The following is a 20728-nucleotide window of genomic DNA, read 5'->3' on the forward strand; positions in this document are numbered from 1 at the left end:
CTTTCTCTTACCTCCCTTGATGTTCTTCTTGCACTTGCTTTTGACCTAGGCGCCGTTGAGCCTGGGTTGAGGTCCCTTGATGCCCTGAGTCTTCTCCTTGATGTAGAGAAGCGTGTCCTCATCCTTGGCAAACTTATCAACAATCTTCATGAGCTCTTTGACCATTTCAGGTTCCTTTCTAGCGATATCTTTAACACACCGCTAGCTCTTAACCCCTTGAGTAAACACCTAGATGACATCGTAGTCGCTAATCTTATGGATAGTGTTCCGAGTATTGCTAAAGCAGCGCACAAACTCACGAAAGGTTTTGTTCTCCATTTGCTCGCAACAGTGAATGTCGTACCCTGGAAGTTAGCTCGGAACATGTTGCAAGCTATTGTCATAAGTAGAATTTTCCTTGTGATAGATTGGTCAATCACGTCCTGGCTGCCCCGCAAGGGTTGTGGGGAGGTAATTCACCATTACGTTCTTATCCCCACTAGCTGCCTGGATGGTCGTTGTATAGATCTCAAAAACTCAATAGGATTTGTACTTCCGTTGTATTTCTCCATCATCTTGGGGTGAAACCCTATTGGCCAGCTTATGCTTCGTAGATCTGGAGAGAAGGCTAGGCATCTGTCGATGGCGTCCTGCTTTGTTATAGTGGCCTTGGGCGTTCTTCCCATAGGGTTTAGGGATCGATCCCGATTTGATCGATGTTGGGATGCCCTTGATTGGATTGTTGATGGGTAGAAAAATCCTCTTCAGAGGTCCACGGGCATATTCGCTAGCCGTTGATGATCTGATGCAAGTCGTTGATCGAATGACCTTTGACTCGTGAGGTTTGGCAGCGGTTATTCGCCTGGTTGGCATCCTAAGAATCCTTATTCCAGGGATTACGCCTCTCTAAATCTGATACATCTCGTGACGGGGCATTATGTGATCTACCCCGATTAGCACTGTTTTTGGTTAGGGAAAGATGAGAATTTTCAGCTTGGATGATGACCTCTTTTGTTAAGTCAATGGCTAATTGCATCCAGTCCTTGCCAGATAGGGTCACCATATCTGTGGTTGGAGGACGCATGAGTGCCTCTTGTAGGAGAAGGATTCTCTTATCGGTCACAGATCTAAAGCACTCAACCCCCTGCTGATGGTCGGGAGACGGTAAAATCGGTGCCTTGTTGAGGACTTGGGTAGGTGTGCTCATCTGGTGCTGATCATTACCTACAACCGGACCTTGAGGGACCTAGCCATTTTTACGGACATCATCAATATTTGTCCAGACCATTACCCCCAACTTTGGTAGCAAAGACTTCTCAGGGGTAACCTCCTCTAGAAGAAGTCTCTAGATGCATCATGGATTTTTCATTAGATTGCTCTGGGTTGGTGTCTTGAAAATCCATGTTGTCAGAAGATGCAGGGATAGATCCCAACTTGTTGTGAATCGGTCACAATTGTCTTGGCAGACGAGTGGCTCGAACTGAATGTTTTAATCCTTAGCGCATTGATCCATAAATCAACTTACCTCATATCTTGAATCATCGCCAGAGAGTTCATCATTGAAATTCACCTGATTGGTCACCAGTTTGTTGGGAGGAGAGGGAAAGTTGTTGTAGAACCCCTCATTTGAGAAACTGGTTCTTGGTGAAGCTTTGGGTGATGTCGACAACATCTTCTGTGTAACTTATTCAACGTCTTTTGTCATGATCCGCACACCTGGTGCCTACTATCGACAATTCCTAAACCACCTATCTAAAGAACTTGTTGAAGGATTAGGGGATGTTTTGATTTGATGAATCATAAAGGGAACACACACAGAAGTTTTTATACTGGTTCGAGCCTCCAAGAGGATAATGACCATACGTCTTGTTTGTCTTATATGGATTGAGCCTATTACAAGGATGTATCTGGCTAGCCTATACGGATATAAACCTGGTCAGGACTTCCCTTCTTAGCTTATGTTGGCTTCGATGGGCTTCTGGCTTGTAGAGAGGCTTGCTCTGATTGTGATGGCTTGTCCTCCGCAGGGGCCCCAAGCTCCGTATATATATGGGGGTGTCATACGCCTTCTAAAGTCATCCTTCCCATTCTTGGAGTTAAACTTCCCTGTTTATAAGATGTCCCAGGCCTTTACGGGTAGTTTTCTTTTTCATCCAGAGATTCCCTTCTGGAGATATAGGTATGCCCCGGGGATTATGGAAAACACTAGGATACTTGGATATGGTAGTTACCCAATAACCATCGTCAACATCGATGTCATTACCAAGTTGCCTAGGACCAAGGATTAAAATTGACATCATAAGGTACTTTCTCTTCTGACAGAGCCAAGGAGGAAGATTGTGTATGCACAAAACTACTAAAAGGTGATATGTCTGCTAATAATGTTACCAAACATATTCTTTCTATCCAGGTTCAAAGCGAACCTAATGTCCCACAGTTCTGTCATAAACTCTCCAAATTTCATATTGATGTTTCACCACTGCGCACAATCAACAAGGTGCCGCAGGTTTGAATCATTCTTATGGCTCTATTTGTGCCAACATAGCAATTTGGTCTCCTTTTTGTTGGCAAGTAAACGCTTCAAATGAGGAATTATAGGAAGATACAACATGAAACTTGAACGAGGTCCTTTCTTCCTACGACCATCACCCCCATCATTCTGACGCTTGTATCGAGGGGTTCCACAAACATGGCACTCATGCAAGTCTGCATACTCTCCATGGTAAATAATACAGTCTTGCTTGCAAAAATGAATTCTTTCCACTTCCATTCACAAAGGACAAATTATCTTCTTTGCTTCATAGGTTGATGTGAGCAGTAGACACTCGTTGGAAGCAATGCTGCTAACAGAGATAATAATGCAATGAAATTCTTACCAGATCACCCATTTCTTGCCTTCAATTTCAAAAGTAGGAGTACCACATAGAGCAATGTGTATTGCTCCTCACAGCCCGGAAATAATGGTACTTTCGACTGTCACACAAATTCTTGAAATTAAGCAAACTCTGTATCATTGTACTTGTTATTCCCCTCGACATCGTGGACCATATGCTCCAAATTATGAACAATAGCATCACCTCGGTCTATGAAGTCATCAACGATATCTTCGATGTCCCTGTCAGGAATAACTTTATACACATCACACTCGGGAACACCGTCTTCATGCATATCGCCATAAGGGTCATTCCCTTCATCATCATTCTTGGTCCAACATATATAGTTCTCTTTGAATCCACGCAAATCAAGTGTGCATGTATATTCTATGCTTTTGAAAACTTTCTCTCATTTTTGTAATCAATGCATGGACATGACATAAATTTCTCATTCTTGTTCCACATATCAGCCTCGGTAGCACGCATGAATCCAGATATGCCATTAAGAAACTCATCACAAGTACGATTCTCTAGATTAATTCAACTTCGGTCGGCCATCTATGATTTCCAAAGTATAACAATTATTGAATATTCAATCTACATAACTGTTTTAAGTGTAAAATTTTGAAGCGTTCTAACCTATAAAAAGACAACATATTGATAATTTGTCAAATTTGCATAATTCTCATTCTGAGCTAAACAAATCTATGCAAACTAGAGGCAAAAAATCCGAATTACACAATCGTCAGATGCATAGGAAATCTTGAACATAATCAACAAACTTCAAACCATATTTCACACCAAACAACCACTACTACAGAATTAGTCATAAGTGTCGGGTGGGCTAAAACCGACACTCATATGGTATGAGTTCTGGTTTGTAGTGAAACCAGGAATCTACCCATCTATTTAGGAAAACATCGACCATGATAAGTAGTATCAGTGCCGGTTAGTATTAAAAACCAGCACTGATAGTGTTAGTGCCGGTTTTTAATACTAACCGGCACTGATACTAGTCTCAGATCTGAGATTTTATTTCACTGCCATTTTGGCTCTGGTTGCATCCGCCGGCTCTCTCCCTTATCTCTTCGCTCTCTCTGCTGGCTCTGTTTGACCACAACCACTCGTTCATCTCCCAGCCTCTCTCTTCCTCTCTCCCTCTCTCTTTCTCTCTCTTCCCGTCCTGCCTCCATAGCCATGGAGTGTCAGCCGGAGCCAAAGCACACTGAGGCCGAGGGCTCCTTGCCTAGGACCAATTTGACACTTGGTGGGGACCAATTCGACGCAGCCGACCCCATGGAGCAACACAAGGAGGAAAGCTTCTTCAACTGGTATACCTTGGTCGGGGAGGCGAGCTTCGTTAGACAGTTTCATGGGGCTCCTGTTCGTCGTGTGGGTGGAGAACAGTAGGGGATGGGATCTCAGGTTCGCTGTGTGCACCTTGTCCATGTTGTTGGGCGCTCCTCATAGTCTCATGATATTTGTTTATGCGCTACCTCATAATCTGGGTTTGAGTTGATTTGTTCTTTATTAGTATATGGATGAGAGAGTCATTTTGATTGTGTTTTTTTGTTTGAGATGACTATATGGATGAGATGAGTTGATTTGTGCTTGTGTTCGTATGGATGAGGTGAGTCGATTTGTGCTTGTCTTCGTATGGCAGGAGAGGTTGACAGAGGAGCGGCAGAGCAAAGGAGAGAGGAGAGAAGGTGCTCGTCGAGGATGGACGACGCGTGGCCGAGCTGATGCTGCTTCTGGTGGTGGCCGTGTGATGCAGCGGCGGAGCACACCTTCGTATCGGCAGCGGAGCCGGCTCAGCTCTTTTCTTTGGCTCACGATCCACTTATCACTACCGGTTTGTGACTCGAACCAGTAGTGATAGTGAGTTTTTGTGCTGACTCCATAACCGGCATTAATACTAGCTAAGTATCAATGCCAAGTAAAGAGCGCCAGTTGAAAAACCGACACTGAAGTTATTTTTCAACTGGCACTCTTGTGTCTTTTTGCAGTAGTGAACATACGTGCAAGACCTCCTTGCCTTCTTCTAAAATAGAATCCAATCTCTTCCCCTTTCCTCTACAACTGAATCCCTTCCCTTCAATCTAACCTAATTACTTACTGTCGTAATCTACCAATTTGGAGCTAAAGAAGAGATAAATACTAACCTCTTGGGATCCCAAGAACCAACTACAAAGAAATCACCTAATGAGCCCATGGCTCCTTCAGATATTATCAATACTATTAATATTCCTGAAATCATACAATGTCCAATTACAACAGCACGTGCACGACAATTAGACCACCAGGTGAACTTGTTTCTCGTTGTTCATGCTTTCTTGGATGTATTACTAGTAATTCTTGTGATATTTTATTGCTTAGGAACATGAGAGAAGCACCACAACCTTACCCAGACGTAACCCCTTGAAGGCCAAGTCTACTCAGACTCGAGGTTAAGCTCTAGTCGTGGTTGTGGTCGAAGTCGTGGTTGTGGTCAAAGTCGTGGTCATGGTCATGGTTGAGTCTTAGGATAGCACGTCAGTAAAACGAGCATAACTTTCGCATACGAAGTCCAATTGAGGCATTCTTAGACTTGGTGGAAAGCTTATGACAATCCCTTTCCAATGGATCTATGCTCGACCAAATATTCCTTATAGTGTAGTCAGAGTCAAAGGAATAATCTGATGCATCACTGTTTTGAACCCTATCGGGTATTGTAATTCTGTCCGGGTCGGAGTCCAGGTTGTGTACACCTCTTTCCACGGCTGCACAACCCTGGGTCGACCTCCTCACATCCCCCTATATATGTAGTAGCTATCATAGTTTAGGCTCGGGTTTAGCTTAGATTATTCTATTTATACAGTTTCGCCATTTATCGGTTTGTTGAACCCCAACTCGAGTATTTCATTGGTAATTACCAATATTTAGATTGCATCTACCTGTTCTTGCTTATTTTCTTGATTTTCTTGCAAGAAAAGCCTTCTTGGTGAGGTCAACCATGTCTTGGCATGGTTGATAACCATGGAGCAGTGGTGTAATGGTTGCGAGGGTTCTCGATCTGTTCTGATCGCAGCCTGAGGATCATCAACATCGAAACTCCATCAATCGACATATCATATTACCTTCAGAAGATCGAGCAAGTGCACATCAAGTGGTATCAGAGCCTTGGTTGCCTGTTAGGTAATCTTAGCTACCCCTTTTGTTTCGTCGAGTTCCATTACCTACAGTCCGGAAAATTGCCCCACAAAAAGATTTATGTTTTAGTTCTTCCAATGTCCAAACCACTTTGAGCCTTTCGCAATTTTTTTTCAGTTTTCACGTTGTTGAGTTTGAATCCATCGTTGGTGTCTTTGTTGCTGGTCGAGTCATCGTGTTCTAGTTTGTCGTGTCGAGTCTTTGCTAATTTAGTTGTTGAGTAACTTGCCTCGCTGTAGTCTGCTAAATACGAGTTTGTGTCCCCACTCCGGATCCGACCACCCACTCGGGTTCCGACCAGTCACTCCGACCACCCAATCGGGGTCCGACCATCTACTCTCTACGACTACTTAGCCTGAGTCGTCCACCTTCTTTTTATTACCTTTATGCCCTTGCTCTCCCGAAAAAAAAGTTTGTGACTCACGTACCTCACTAGCTTTAGAAAAGGTAGTAGAAGAGTTTTGAGTTTCTGTCACATTCAAAAAAAAAAAGAGAGAAAAGAAAAGCAAGCAAGAAGCAAAGAGTGCAAAAAAGAAGCAAAGGGTGCAAAAAAAGAGGAGTGAAAAAAAAATCGGAGAAAGAAAGAGAGAGAATTAGTTTGCATTGTGACTTTTGTCCCATTGTGCTTGTGTCTCATATAGTTTTCGGCTTGCTTGAGCTAGTTCTAGGAACGTGTTCGTGCCAGCAACTGTGACGAGTACTGTGGACTTTTATTCAACTTTGCTAATATGATTTTATCAATTGCTATTCCTTGCTACTAAATATTGCCGATCCAAGCTACACCTTCTCTCGATCAGAACAGTATCTTCCCATGCAACTACCTCACTTGCACCTGATAAGGTATCACGAACCAGCCACCGGTTGTGCCAACTACGGTGATTGGTAAGAACACTTGCAAGAGCATGGTAAGATGCTTGAGAGTGTATGACTCCACCTCCACCACCTAGTAGTTGTTATGGATAATTTATCTTTCGTTGTTTTCTATTTTCGACTAACCATGGCAGGAGAAGCATCAGATGCACATGAGTGTGTTTTGTGGGAAGAACTCACAATAGTGTTGAATAATCATCGACAAGCTATTAATGACGGCATCGATAAGAAGCTTGCTGAGACAAAAACTACATTGCAGTGACTTAATGATAGTATTGCCATGCTCAATACACTCTTTTATCGAGTGGTCAATCAGCCACCAAACCATAAGCGTGTGGATCCTCATAGTGCAACACATGAGCAAGAGGAGTCCATCGTAGATGATGAAATTTTGAGGCAAGAACAAAACGCCTGTGATGCACAACAACAGAATCGATTGAACTTGAACCGTCAAGGTATGAGAGATAACAATTTTTAGCAACATAACCCACGTGTTAATGATGATCCATTTGCTAAGGTTAAGTTTACTATACCATCTTTTACGGGTGCTTACGATGCTGAAAAGCATTTAGATTGGGAGATGACGATCGAACAGAAGTTTAATGCTCATTTGGTTCCTAAAGTGCATAGAGTTAGACAAGCCACTATTGAATTTAAAGATTTTGCAATCATCTGGTGGAATAGAGCTTGCATCGATGGATTAGTGCCTACTACATAGAATGCTTTAAATATTGCTATGCATAATAGATTTGTTCCGCCCTCTTTTAAATGTGATTTGCATAAGAAATTGCAGCGCTTAAATCAAGGTAATAGATACCTAGAACAATATTATCAGTAGTTACAAATTAGTATGTTGCGTTGTGATATTATTGAGGATGAAGAGGCTGCAATGATAAGCTTTTATGGAGGGTTAAGGCGTGAAATTCAGGACATAGTTGATTACAAAGAATATGATAGTGTTCCTAGATTGTCCCAACTTGCGTGTTTGGCAAAAACAGAATTGCAGGGACGATAACTGAGGCCAAGGAGCAATTTTGGAAGGACGACTACTTCAAAATCAACACTAGGACAAGTCAAAATAGCCCCACATTCAGCTACACGGTCTGCTGCCCCCTTCTCGAGTAGGTCGCGTTCAGCAGTATTTTCGACACTGTCACACACTCTTGAGGTAAGCAAATCCGTAAGTGTGCAGGGTCCAGCCACGAGCTCTTCTTCAGTTGCTTCTACAGGCCAATTGATCAGGATTGTCTGCCACCGATGCAAGGGAATGGGCCACATCATGAAGGTTTGCCCAAGTCAGTGAGCATACATTGTAACAAAAGACATTGAATATGTAAGTGCTAGTGATGTTGAGGATGAATATGCTCTTGCAACCAACTATGCAGGTGACGAGGATGGATGTGAGATGGATATTGACCATGAGGAAGTGTTCGATGCCTCTGCCACAGAGGATTATTAGATCCTCATTGTGCAGCGAGTGTTAAGCACTCAAATGGAGCAAGCAGAACAGCTACAATGGCACAATTTATTTCAGATGTTCCTCATAGTCAATGATTATCGTGTTCGAGTTATTATTGATGGAGAAAGCTGCAATAACTTGATAAGTTCAGATATGATCAAGAAGCTTGCCTTGTCGATAAGAAGCCATCCCCACCCTTATCATATTCAATGGTTCAAAAATAGTGGTATAGTGAAGGTAATGCAAATAGCTAGGGTGCATTTTTCTATTGGTTCGTACCATTATTATGCTGATTTTGTTGTAGTTCCCATGCAAGCATGCTCTCTTTTGCTAGGACGGCCATGGGAGTAATAAGTACACCCTTATGCATAAAGGAAAGATATAACTTTTGTACCATTAACCCCTACTGAAATTGTGAAATATGAACAAGAGATAACTGAAAATAAGAGAAAAGAGTTTGAGAATGAATCTCAAATTAGCAAGTAGCGGAAAACGTTTTTCCACCCCAAAAAGGAGAAAGCAACAACAACTTCTAAGTCCAATGGAATTAGACTGAAAGGGTGTGTTATGCTTGCTACGAAATCTAACCTTGCTAAAATTTATGCTACTGAGCTGTCATGATATGCTTTGATATGCAAAGAGGCCTTAGTTTCACTAGAGAATACGTCTAGCTCTTTGTCTCCTACTGTTGCTAGCCTTTTGCAGGAGTTTGTGGATGTATTTCCAACTAAGGTACCCCCAGGATTACCACCTATTCGAGGGATTGAGCATCAAATTGATTTGATTCCGGGAGCAACTTTGCCAAACTGTGTTGCATATGGGACCATCCCAAAAGAGACTAAGGAAATTCAGTGACAAGTCTAAGATCTATTGGATCGCGGGTACGTACGAGAAAGTCTTAGTCCTTGTGTTGTTCATGTTCTTTTGGTTCCTAAGAAAGACAGTAGCTAGCGTATATGTGTTGATTGTAGAGCCATCAATAATATTACTATAAGATATCATCACCCTATCCCTAGGTTAGATGATATGCTTGATGACTTGAGTGGTTCTATAATTTTCACTAAAATTGACTTGCGAAGTAGATAGCACCAAAATAGGATGAAACTTGGAGATGAATGGAAAACTGCTTTTAAAACTAAGTTTGGCTTGTATGAGTGGTTAGTAATGCCTTTAGGGTTACCTAATGCACCTAGTACTTTCATACAATTGATGAACGAAGTTTTACGTGCTTTTATTGGAAGATTTGTGGTGGTATACTTTGATGATATCTTGATTTACAGCAATTCATAGGAGTCACACTTTGATCATCTACGTGCTATTTTTAATGCTTTGAGAGATGCACGTTTGTTCGGTAACCTCAAAAGGTGCATCTTTTGCATGGATCAAGTCTCTTTTCTTGGCTATGTTGTTACTCATAGGGAATAGAAGTGGATGAAGAAAAAATTGAAGCCATAAAGAGCTGGCCAACCTCTGAGACTGTTACTCAAGTGAGAAGCTTTCGTGGTCTTATGGATTTCTATCAGCGCTTTGTGCGGGATTTCAACACCATTGCTGCCCCATTAAATAAATTGCCGAAGAAAGGAGTGGTTTTCAAATAGGAACCTACACAAGAAAAAGAATTCAAGTTGTTGAAACAGAAACTTACCTATGCTCCTTCAACTTCCTGATTTGGTAAGACCTTTGAGCTAGAGTGTTATGCTAGCGGGATTTGAATTGGAGGTGTGTTAATTCAAGAAGGTAAACCCGTTGCTTATTTCAGCGAGAAATTAAGTGGTCCAAGTCTGAATTATTCTACCAATGATAAAGAATTGTATGCTTTAGTTCGTGTACTTCAAACTTGACAATATTATCTATGGCCCAAAGAATTTGTTATACATTTTGATCATGAATTGCTGAAACATATTAGGAGTCAAGATAAATTGAATAAACGACATGCTAAATGGGCAGAATTTATTAAGTCTTTTCCATATGTCCTAAAGCATAAGAAAGGAAAGGACAATGTGATTGCTGATGCGCTTTCTATGCATTTTACCATGTTATCTCAACTTGATCATAAGATTTTTGCTTTAGAGACTATTAAGGACTTATATGCTGCTGATTTAGACTTTAAAGAAGTGCTTGAACATTGTAAAGAAGGAAAAACATCGAATAAATATGTGCTGAATGAAGGATTGCTCTATCGTGCTAACAAGCTATGCATTCCAGCAAGCTCCGTTCGTCTTTTGTTGCAACAGGAGGCGCATGGAGGAGGATTGATGGCACATTTTGTAGCAAAGAAGACTGAAGATGTGCTGGCCACCCACTTCTTTTAGCAAAGATGAGAGTGATATCGAGCGCTACGTTTTATGTTGTACTACTTGCAACAAAGTTAAGTCTCGCTTAAATCCGCATGGTCTTTATATCCCTCTTCCTGTTCCTAATTCACCATGGGAGGACTACCTAGTACAATGAGGGGGAGGGATAGCATATTTGTAGTTGTGAATAGATTTTATAAAATGGCACATTTTATACCTTGTCATGAGAGCGATGATGCTATAAACATAGTTGATTTGTTTTTAGTGAAATTGTTTAACTACATAGAGTGCCTAATACTATCGCCTCGGATCGTGCACAAAGTTTTTGAGTCATTTTTGAAGATCACTTTGAAATAAATTGGGAACGAAGCTACTATTTTCTACTACATGTCATCCTCAGATTGACGGTCAAATAGAGGTTGTCAACCGTACATTACCGATCATGTTACAGGTTGTTCTAAAGAAAAATTTGAGGATGTGGGAAGAGTGTTTACCACATATTGAATTTTCTTAGAATAGGTCGGTACACTCCACCACCAAGGTAAGTCCATTCCAGATAGTGTATGGATTTAATCCCTGTGCTCCTATTGATTTACTACATTTGCCTACTTTCGAAAGACTTAATTTAGATGCCAAGAAACGTGCTGAATTTGTTCTTAAGTTGAATGAAACAACTAACAAGAATATAAAAAGCATGACTGAAAAGTATAGGATTGCTGGAAGTAAAGGTAGAAGGAAATAAAATTTGAACCGGGTGATTTAGTTTGGTTGCACTTGAGGGAGGATAGGTTTCTAGAACGAAGAAAATCAAAGTTGATGTCTAGAGCTGATGGACCATTTAAGATAATTGAGAAAATCAATGACAATACATACAAATTGGACATACCTGTAGATTTTGGGGTTAGTCCTACATTTAACATTTTAAATTTGAAGCTCTACTTGGGAGAAGAAGAAGAGCTTGAGTCCAGAATGACTCCAATTCAAGAGGTGGAGAATGATGAGCCCATGGCTCCTTCTGATACGATCAATATTATTAATATTCCTCAAATCATACAAGGTCCAATTACAAGAGCATGTGCACGATAATTAGACCACTAGGTGAACTCGTTTCTCGTAGTTCATGCCACCTTGGATGGACTACTACTAAATTCTTGTGATATTTTATTGCTTAGGAACATAGGAGAAGCACCACAATCTTGCCCGAACGTCACTCCTTGAAGGTCAAGTCTACTCGGACTCAAGGCTGAGCTCTAGTCGTGGCCGTAGACGAAGTCATGGTCATGGTCAAAGTCATGGTCGTGGTCGTGGTCGAGTCTCAGAATAGCACGTCAATAAAACAGGCATAACTCTCGCATACGGCGTCCAATTCAGGCGTTCTCTGACTTGCTGGAAAGCTTATGACGAACCCTTTCCAATAGATCTATGCTCAACCAAATATTCCTTATAGTGTACTCAGAATCAAAGGAATAATGTATTGTAATCGTGTCAAGGTCGGAGTCCAGGTTGTGCACGCCTCTTTCCACAACTGCACAACCCTAGGTCAACCTCCTCACATTCCCCTATATATATATATATATATATATATATATATATATATATATACACAATAGCCGTCATAGTTTAAGCTCAAGTTTAACTTAGATTATTCTATTTTAGACAGTTTCGTCATTTATCGGTTTGTTGAACCCCAACTCGAGTAATTCATTTATAATTAGCAATATTCAGATTGCATCTACCTGTTCTTGCTTGTGTTCTCGATTCGCTTGCAAGAAAAACCTTCTTAGCGAGGTCAACCACGTCTTGGCACAATTGATAATCATGGAGTACTGGTGTAGTAGTTGTGAGGGTTCTCGATCTATTCTGGTCGGAGCCTTAGAATCATCAACATCTAAACTTCATTAATGGACTTATCATATTACCTTCGAAAGATCGGGCAAGCGCACATCATCACCCCGCAAACCAAACTCGCACCCACTGTCTGAAAACTCGCACATGCCTGTTCTGTCTAAAAAACTCGCACACAAGGGCCCTTTCTTAGAGCAATAAATGAGACCCACAAATAGTTATTATATGTTCTCCTTCCTAAAGACACAGACAGACATAACCAGTTTCTCATAGCATAGATGGTTTCTTTCAAACACCGTCTGTGACTTCTGGCCCACTACTCAGACGGTCTGTAATGTTACAGACACGTCTATCTTAACAACTATCTCTGGGTATTTCATCCGTGATGGTTTCTAAAAACCATATGTGACACTTCGTGTGCTTTAAGTGGTAGTGCTTCAATTGAATGCTCAAAGTTGATGCATGCACCTCGGCATTTCCATGAGCACAGACATAAAAGCGGATAACACAAGAATCTCTTAAAGTGGATCGTAACATATAATTAGAAACAATATTGATCCTGTCTTCCAATCATTATCATTTTCTTGCGACAAATATAATTTCATTGATGTATAATAGTGGTAGCACATTAAATTTAAAATTTAATGTACTATAGGAGCACATCTATTTTGGATAATAAGTAGTATCATGGAATGTCACATTCAATATAATTTTCTTTGCTGGCCTGTGGACGGAATTCATTTCTCCAGGGAATATGACCTCTTACAAGAATTTTTTATATCATGTTTTGAATAACTATTCAGCGAGATTTCCTTAGCCACAATATCAATTCACCCTGAAAAGTAACTTTCGTGGCATGCGCCTCATCTTTTGCTGCACCTAATCATGTATTCGTGGGGACAAAACGAATTTGTTAAAGTGGATCATCATGTAAACAACAAGGCACGAAACGTAATGCTAAAGTCCACGATCACAGCCATGGATCCAGATTCCAAATAGACTTTCCTTTTTGGCAGCCTTTTGGCTTTTACAAAAGAGCCAACCCCTGCGATGCCTCTCCCGTCTATATAAATTTCGAGGGTGCGCGAAGATCCATTAATGCTAGCTAGGGGATCAGTTCCGATCGAAACAGCTACTGAAGAGCTCAGTGCTCTCGTGTCTATAGTTAGCTACCACGCTGTTATTGAGTGTAGTTCCTCAACGTTCAGATGGCGACTACTGCTAAGAAATTTGTTGGGGTTGCCATTTTTGACTTCTCAGATGACGGCCTGACGGCACTGAAGTGGGCACATGAGTATCTAAAACTGCCTGAGTGCAAGCTGGGCATTATTCTCATCAAACGGGTGGAGAACCAAACTCCACGCGAGAAGACAGGTCTTTCCCAATCCGGTGTCCCCACCTCTTACTCTCACTAGTACAGAAAACTCCTTCAATACTTGTTCATAATTTGCATCATTACCAGTTTTTGAACCGACACTGCACAATCGGTAATGATAATCGTTGATTATCAAACCGGCAGCGATACTCCCTCCATTGTCACTGCTAGTTTTTAACATGAACCGGTAGTGATAATAATTTTTCACTATTGATTCCTGATGGATGGACTATCACTGTCGATTCTTGATAGAACGGACATTGATAGAACGGACAATGATGTTAGCACTCTTGGTTTTTAAGGAATCGACAGTGATACAAGGTTGGATTGATGTTCCTGTAGTAGTGTCTGTGTCATACGTACTTATCTTTTCCTCTCTTTTTATGTAATCGATTCAAGGTTCTTCTTTCTTGTTGAAGTAATATGTTCATGGTGTTTCCCACCATAGATTAACTGTTTAACGTGACTAGTATGTTTCTACTCTTACACCTTACTATCTACGACATCTACAAATACAATATGTTAACCTGTTTAAACAATTAGAAAGGTTTCTAGCGTACCGCACTGATTGGTACAATACTTTTATAGTTACCAGAAGCCAACCCTAATTATGGTACTATTGAAATACTGTAATATTTTCGTTGAAAGTAAAACAAACTTAATTAATGGAGAAATTAGTGGAAGTCCTTTGCTTTTTTTTTTTCGCGATGCTAAGTTATTGGTCAATAAGGTCCCAGTTTAACATGTATTTGATACTGAGTGCTCCATTCAATGTAAAATATTATTTTTAGACCTACAGAAAAAAAATTAAGGGCCAAATCTTTTGCTTTTTGTGAAAACTTGTAGGCTGTTTTTCTTTTTTGGATCATCTCCTCTTAAGAGAGAGAGAGAGAGAGAGAGAGAGAGAGACAGAGACAGAGAGAGAGAGACAGAGAGAGCACTAGGCATTAAGGTCAGGGGCACGATATATAGTCATAGCAATATCCAGATGGTGTGAAGGACGGACATATAGTCGGTTGGGTAACAGATTGCGTTTTTTGCTAATACAACTGCGGATTAATCTATCTAAACAGATATACAGGAAGATACAAAGATAATATATCTCTAACAATAAGTTTGTTTAAAATTTCTAATTCTTCACTCAACTATATTTCGATAAGGTTATGTTGTAATAGGTGACTCCAATCATACTCAAGTTAGAACTTAAGATGTGTTTGACTATTAAGATTTCTTTTCTACTAGTAGGACTCCTATTTGCATGAGAAAAAAGTATTTGTAAGGCTCTATATAAGCATAAAGGTGTAAGGCCATAGGAACCATCAGGACAAGATTGGTGGTATCAGAGTTTAATAAGTAGTTTTAGAGTCTAACACGTTATTGTTTTAGATTTTCAATTGGAGAGAGAAGACATTCTGAAACAAGGTGTGAGCCTTAACTCAATTGGGACATTTATGGGCAATATCCTTATATATAGTTGAACATTTTACTCCAAGTTAATCTACGCATAGCGGAATGCTGATTGTAAAGATAGATAGTAGTTCATTTAAATAACGATATTACTGTGCCAATTGTGACTGGGCCAGCATTCCATTTCTTATATATACTATTGGTACAGATCAACCACTTGATAGCTGGGACATAATAGAGGGCTCAATACTGAGCGCTGAGCGTGAAGATAGGGCTGAAAAGTTTCAAAAATACGCAGGGAGCTTTCGAAAGGTACACAAATTTCCATACGTGTATATACAGAATTTTCAGATACAACTACTGGGAATACGTAACTGCCTACGTACTGCTGTGAGCACAGAACATTTTTGCCAAAATCTACGAGGGAGAACATATTCAGGAAACTCTGCAATACGCTATCGATAACTTGCTTGGCCTCGACACGCTAATCCTCGGATGTGCAGGAGCAGATGGACAAGGGTACGTGTGCGCCTATATATATAGCTCTGTGGCTCGCATGCATACCTGGCTAGCCTCTGAAACATCCATCTATAATTCTCGTATGCAGGTCTCACAGTATACCGCAAATTAATTTGCAGTTGTCCGGATGCTCTATGGTGCTCGCAAAGATAGATCCTGGTGCCAAGAGGGCGCTCTCACTCTCCGCGCCCGCGGCGCCTTCCCAGCCACCCACGCAGGTCACGGAAGGGACGAGCAGTGACTCCACGGCTAACAATCCGCGTCCCGAGAACACCGCCGGTGCCAATTAAAAAGGATCCAGCCCATCGTAGCTGTGTGCCGTTGCTTGCGAGTGTGCCCCTGCTGTTTTCCATTGTGGTTGGTGATCTGCCGTTTGATTCGCTGAGAGTGCTTGTGGTGTGCTTTGTGTTTCATGTTTGTTGACCGGCTGGTGCTGCGTTATGTGTGTTCCAGCCTATCTGTGTTGTCGGTTGTAGTGTTTCTCTGCTAAGTGAGTGTCGGTATTGCGTTTTGTTGCTTTTTGTTTATTTTTGGAATTGCAATGAGGCTGATATGCCACTGCTCTGTACTTGCTAGAATTCTGGATTGTTTTTAATAAAAGCAGAGACGGTTCTTATGCCACCCAACTTAGCAAATTATATACCCACCATACCTATTTAAGTGCATCGGATTCTAGCAAGTATAGACCGAGGCTGATGCGTCTACATCATAATCTAATGATTGGAACATGTATAGACTCCACGACGAGTGTGAGTGTAATTTCTCAATCTAGATGATCATATCTTGAATTTATTCATCTCTTTTATTAGCATTTCATTGATTTGGATGTAATCTCAAAATGTTGTTAGCATCTATTTGCCATTTGAACTAATGTTATATATTATATGCACTTTAGTCAGAAATGAAATTCAATGGATTTTACTACAAGCTATAATACGGTTATAGTGTATTACTATAACGAAAATAAGTACAACACAAAATGTACAGTCAAATAGATAATGTTACGTGCACAATTCAGGACAAACAGATATGGGTACTATGGACGATACCACATGCTCTCTTTCAGGAATCAGGCCCCCGCCACTTTCCTAAACGACATCACACATTTATTCTAATTCATCAGGGAATCTGATACACTAGAACATTAGGTGCTGGAGTAGGAGAATGAAGATAGAGCTCAACGCTAGCCTAATAGGGCCATCATCTAGTGTAATAACTCCTGATCCATTTTAATGAAAACAACACCATAACGAAAAACCTTATTAAACTAAAAGAAAAACTATTTGTGTGATTCGAATGGAATGCATAAACATCTGTATCCTAATTTAACATATATCGAGCAACATGTCTCAGCGATTTTGATAAAACACATGCTTGGGTGTACAAACCGAGACCACTTGATCTCTATGATCGCACTACTACAGAAACTATTTGTAAAGACGGTTTGTAACCGATCGGTTTTCGTAGGTGTTTAGCGCAACCACCTGTGATCGAAGGTATATGGAAATGGAAATGAACGATTTTCACATGTGCAAAATAGATCGATTATGAAAATTTATTTCCATAGATGGTTCACTTAAGGAACCACCTATGAAAATAGTTTTCTACAGATGGTACTACCGTAGAATACCTCATCAGTATCGGTTCAAAATCGCCATCAGTGAGGGATTTTGAACTGACACTGATTACTCAACACTGATAGTCACTGACTATCAGTGTCGAGCATGGAACCGACACTAAAAATCACTATCAGTGTCGATTTCATCCACGAACTAGCACTGATAATGAATTATCAGTGCTGGTTCCCTAATAGGGAACCGGCACTGATACTAATTATTAGTGTCGGTTCTAAAATAGAATCGGCATTGTTGGATATTCGACAGCTAAAAAAATTCCACAATCCAAAATGCATCACATGCACATGCACATGCATCCATTCTTCTAATGTTTAAGTCACGCTAAACACTTAATACATTAATTCGAACTACAGGCATTTCTAAAATTACATCAAATACCATTACATGCATAGTTGATATCTAAAATTTCAACTCTAAATAATATATCAAAATGATTCAGTGCATAAATGAGCGCACTAGCTGTTGCTTCAAACGGAAGTTCCATTAGACTTCTATAAATAACAAATTGTTACTATCACACTAAAACTTAAGATGTGACTCGTACTTTCCTTCCTGGACCTTCCTCTATTAAGGACCAAGTAATGTGTACCCCCACTACTAGGCAAGAAGAAGTAAGATTGAAGTCAAGCTACGATTCATCCGCATCCGAGTGTTTCAGTAAAAATCCTACAGACAAAGAGCAACAATATAGAGAAAAAATTTAATATTATTGAAATAATCATATCTACAAACTACAGGTTCATGTCACCAACCGTTTCAACTGTATGTAACCGTGAGAGCCTAGGAGTCATTGCAAGCACATCCTCATTCTGTTCAAACGCTTTCAATTTGAAATAGCTGTAGTCTGAAAACATGTATCCAAGTTGTAGGTTAACCAATTGTAGAAGCGCCGGAACAGCAGATCTTTCAGCCATAAGTCTTTGGTCTGTTTCGGAGCTTGATCCTGTTAAAGTGATATATCCTTCTTTGGGAAAAACAATACTAAAAGAGATAGTGATCTTCATTTTATTGTTATCAACCAATGTGGTCGTCACCATAGGTGTTGTGCCACCAAAGTCCATAATAATGTCATGTAGCCATTGTACATAAGGAAGCATCTACATCAATCGACATGTTAGTTTCTGAATTTGTTAACTACAAACTATAATATTAACTAACCTTCTTATAATTTATACCAAAGGGATTTTCATCTCTGAGCATGCAGATGTACCTAAGACAAGTCATAGGTGCATCTACATGCCCAGAGAAAAAACGCCAATGCTATATCAATTGGCACATGTGGATAATCTCGCAATTATGTCAAGTCATCAATTGCAGAACAAGGAAGTATCAAACTAGTTACTCACTTGGAAGTGATGGTAACATCTAAAACACCGATATAGCGATACACATCTAATATCATGACATGCACATATAATAAGCCAACATATTTTGAACTAAAATACATATCTAATTTTAGGACCTAAATTAGACTAACTAAAATTTGCTAACTTGAATTTGAGAACTAACACAGGTGTTTCATGGCCCTTCCGGGTAGGAAGGGGATACGCCGTTGAGGATCTGGAGGCCAGGAGTATGAGGGTGGTCATCCGTACCCGACCGGCCGGATAGGATGGAGCAGTCGCCTCTACGCTGCTTAGATATACGCCCTAGACCTCCACTGCTGCTGCTGCTGCTTGCCATGGGGACGTCGAGGAGGCGACAAGGACGCGGAGGTGGGCCAGTGCACGATGATGAGGAGGTGGTGGTCGGCACACGACGAGGAGGAGGAGGCAGCAGGCCGATGCACAACGAGGATGAGGACGACGAGGCGATGAACCCACACGCAACAAGGAGGCTACGGATAGGGAGGAGGCGGCAGTTAGGGTGGAGGAGCGGCGTCAGGCTGAATGGAGCAAACGAGGAGAGGGGCTAAGTGCTGGATATACATATAGCAGAGGCATCAGTGTAGGTTCTACTTCCTACCGGCACTGATAGTGACAATCAGTGCCGGTTCTTAAACTCCCACACGTGAACCACGATTGAGGCGCCAAGAACCGGCACTGATAGGCACTATCAGTGCCGGTTCTTGTATGGAACCGGCACTAATACTTCAATGCTGATTCAAGCCATTAACCGGCACTGATAATGCCTATTAGTGCTTGTTCTTGTTGTCTCAATTATTGCTCGCACGTAGGAGTTTAAGAATCAGCACTGATATGTCAATAGTACCGGTTACGCTCGAACCGAGACTAATGACGCACTACTTATGACCTGTTCTGTAGTAGTGTGGGTCCTTAAGTGAACCACACGTGGAAATAGATTTCCACAAGCAACGCACGTAGCGTCCGCCTGTAAATAGATTGATTTCCACAGGTGGTTCCTAAAAGGAACCACCTAAGGAAATAGATTTTATTGAAAAATATAATGAGCATATATTTTATTCTCTCCAGATTTCAACATATTTTCAAGATAGATTTCAAACATCACAGATTTCAACAGCATTTGAATCAACACAAGTACATATATTATCATAATTTACATCACAAGCCAACAATGCTAAGAGTCTTTCCTCTCCCACTCATAAAGCCTCATATGGCTAGCCAATTCACCTCTGAGATTGAAGAATCTGCCACTCTTGTGGATGACTTCGTGCATGATGAACTGGCACATGTCACGTTGGACGTTTTGGATATCTTTGTCTTTGAGAGAGGTGTGAGTATGTTTGATCATCCGTGCCTAAAATGAAAACACAACTAAAAGAGTTTTCACTACTGATAACGAAAACATAAGAATGTGCAAGTGCAATGATGACTTATATCTTGCAGGTTCGTTTTCTAGCTCTTGTTTACCCTAAGAAACTGGCAAATGTAGTATCCACAAAAAATAATATCAAAACCTTGCTTGTTGCACTTCAAATAAAAACACAACATATTCGTTAGTTCAATAAGACTCTTCATCATAAATAGTGAGATACAAGTATTAGAAGTGTGTTATTACTGGAAAGTGTGTACAGATGTCCGGCTTGGCCGTATCATGTATCCCACCTTTCATTTCGTACCACTTGTAGGCACTATTCGAATGCCAATAAGTAATTATCAATTCATAAATTATTTATAAGAATTTTATGTATGGGGACTATTTTTACCTTTGTATAATGTCGATGAGATCTTGGTAGGATTTTGGGGGGAGATTGGTTGAGTCAAAGACCACGAGTCCGCTCGACTTTGGCATCAACATTATACAAATAAAGTGGTCGCTATATGAATCTTTATGTTAAGTTCTTGATCGACCAATTA

General features: G+C 40.6%; 1 protein-coding gene across 2 annotated transcripts; it reads left to right on the forward strand.

Moving 5' to 3' along the window:
- Positions 1-13594: 13594 nt before the first annotated feature.
- On the forward strand, positions 13595-16434 carry LOC133886180 (uncharacterized). Of its 2 annotated transcripts, none has more exons than XM_062325916.1 (4): positions 13595-13886; positions 15503-15606; positions 15695-15813; positions 15902-16434. In XM_062325916.1, exons 1-4 carry the CDS (start codon positions 13721-13723, stop codon positions 16101-16103), a joined length of 591 nt encoding a protein of 196 aa, XP_062181900.1. In that variant the 5' UTR covers positions 13595-13720; the 3' UTR covers positions 16104-16434. The 2 variants fall into 2 exon arrangements, with proteins under 2 accessions (XP_062181900.1, XP_062181901.1); XM_062325917.1 differs by having other exon boundaries at positions 13599-13886; positions 15933-16434.
- The last annotated feature ends 4294 nt before the right edge of the window (positions 16435-20728 follow it).

This window comes from Phragmites australis, chromosome 12 (assembly GCF_958298935.1).
Source record: "Phragmites australis chromosome 12, lpPhrAust1.1, whole genome shotgun sequence".
Classification (NCBI taxonomy): Eukaryota; Viridiplantae; Streptophyta; class Magnoliopsida; order Poales; family Poaceae; genus Phragmites; species Phragmites australis.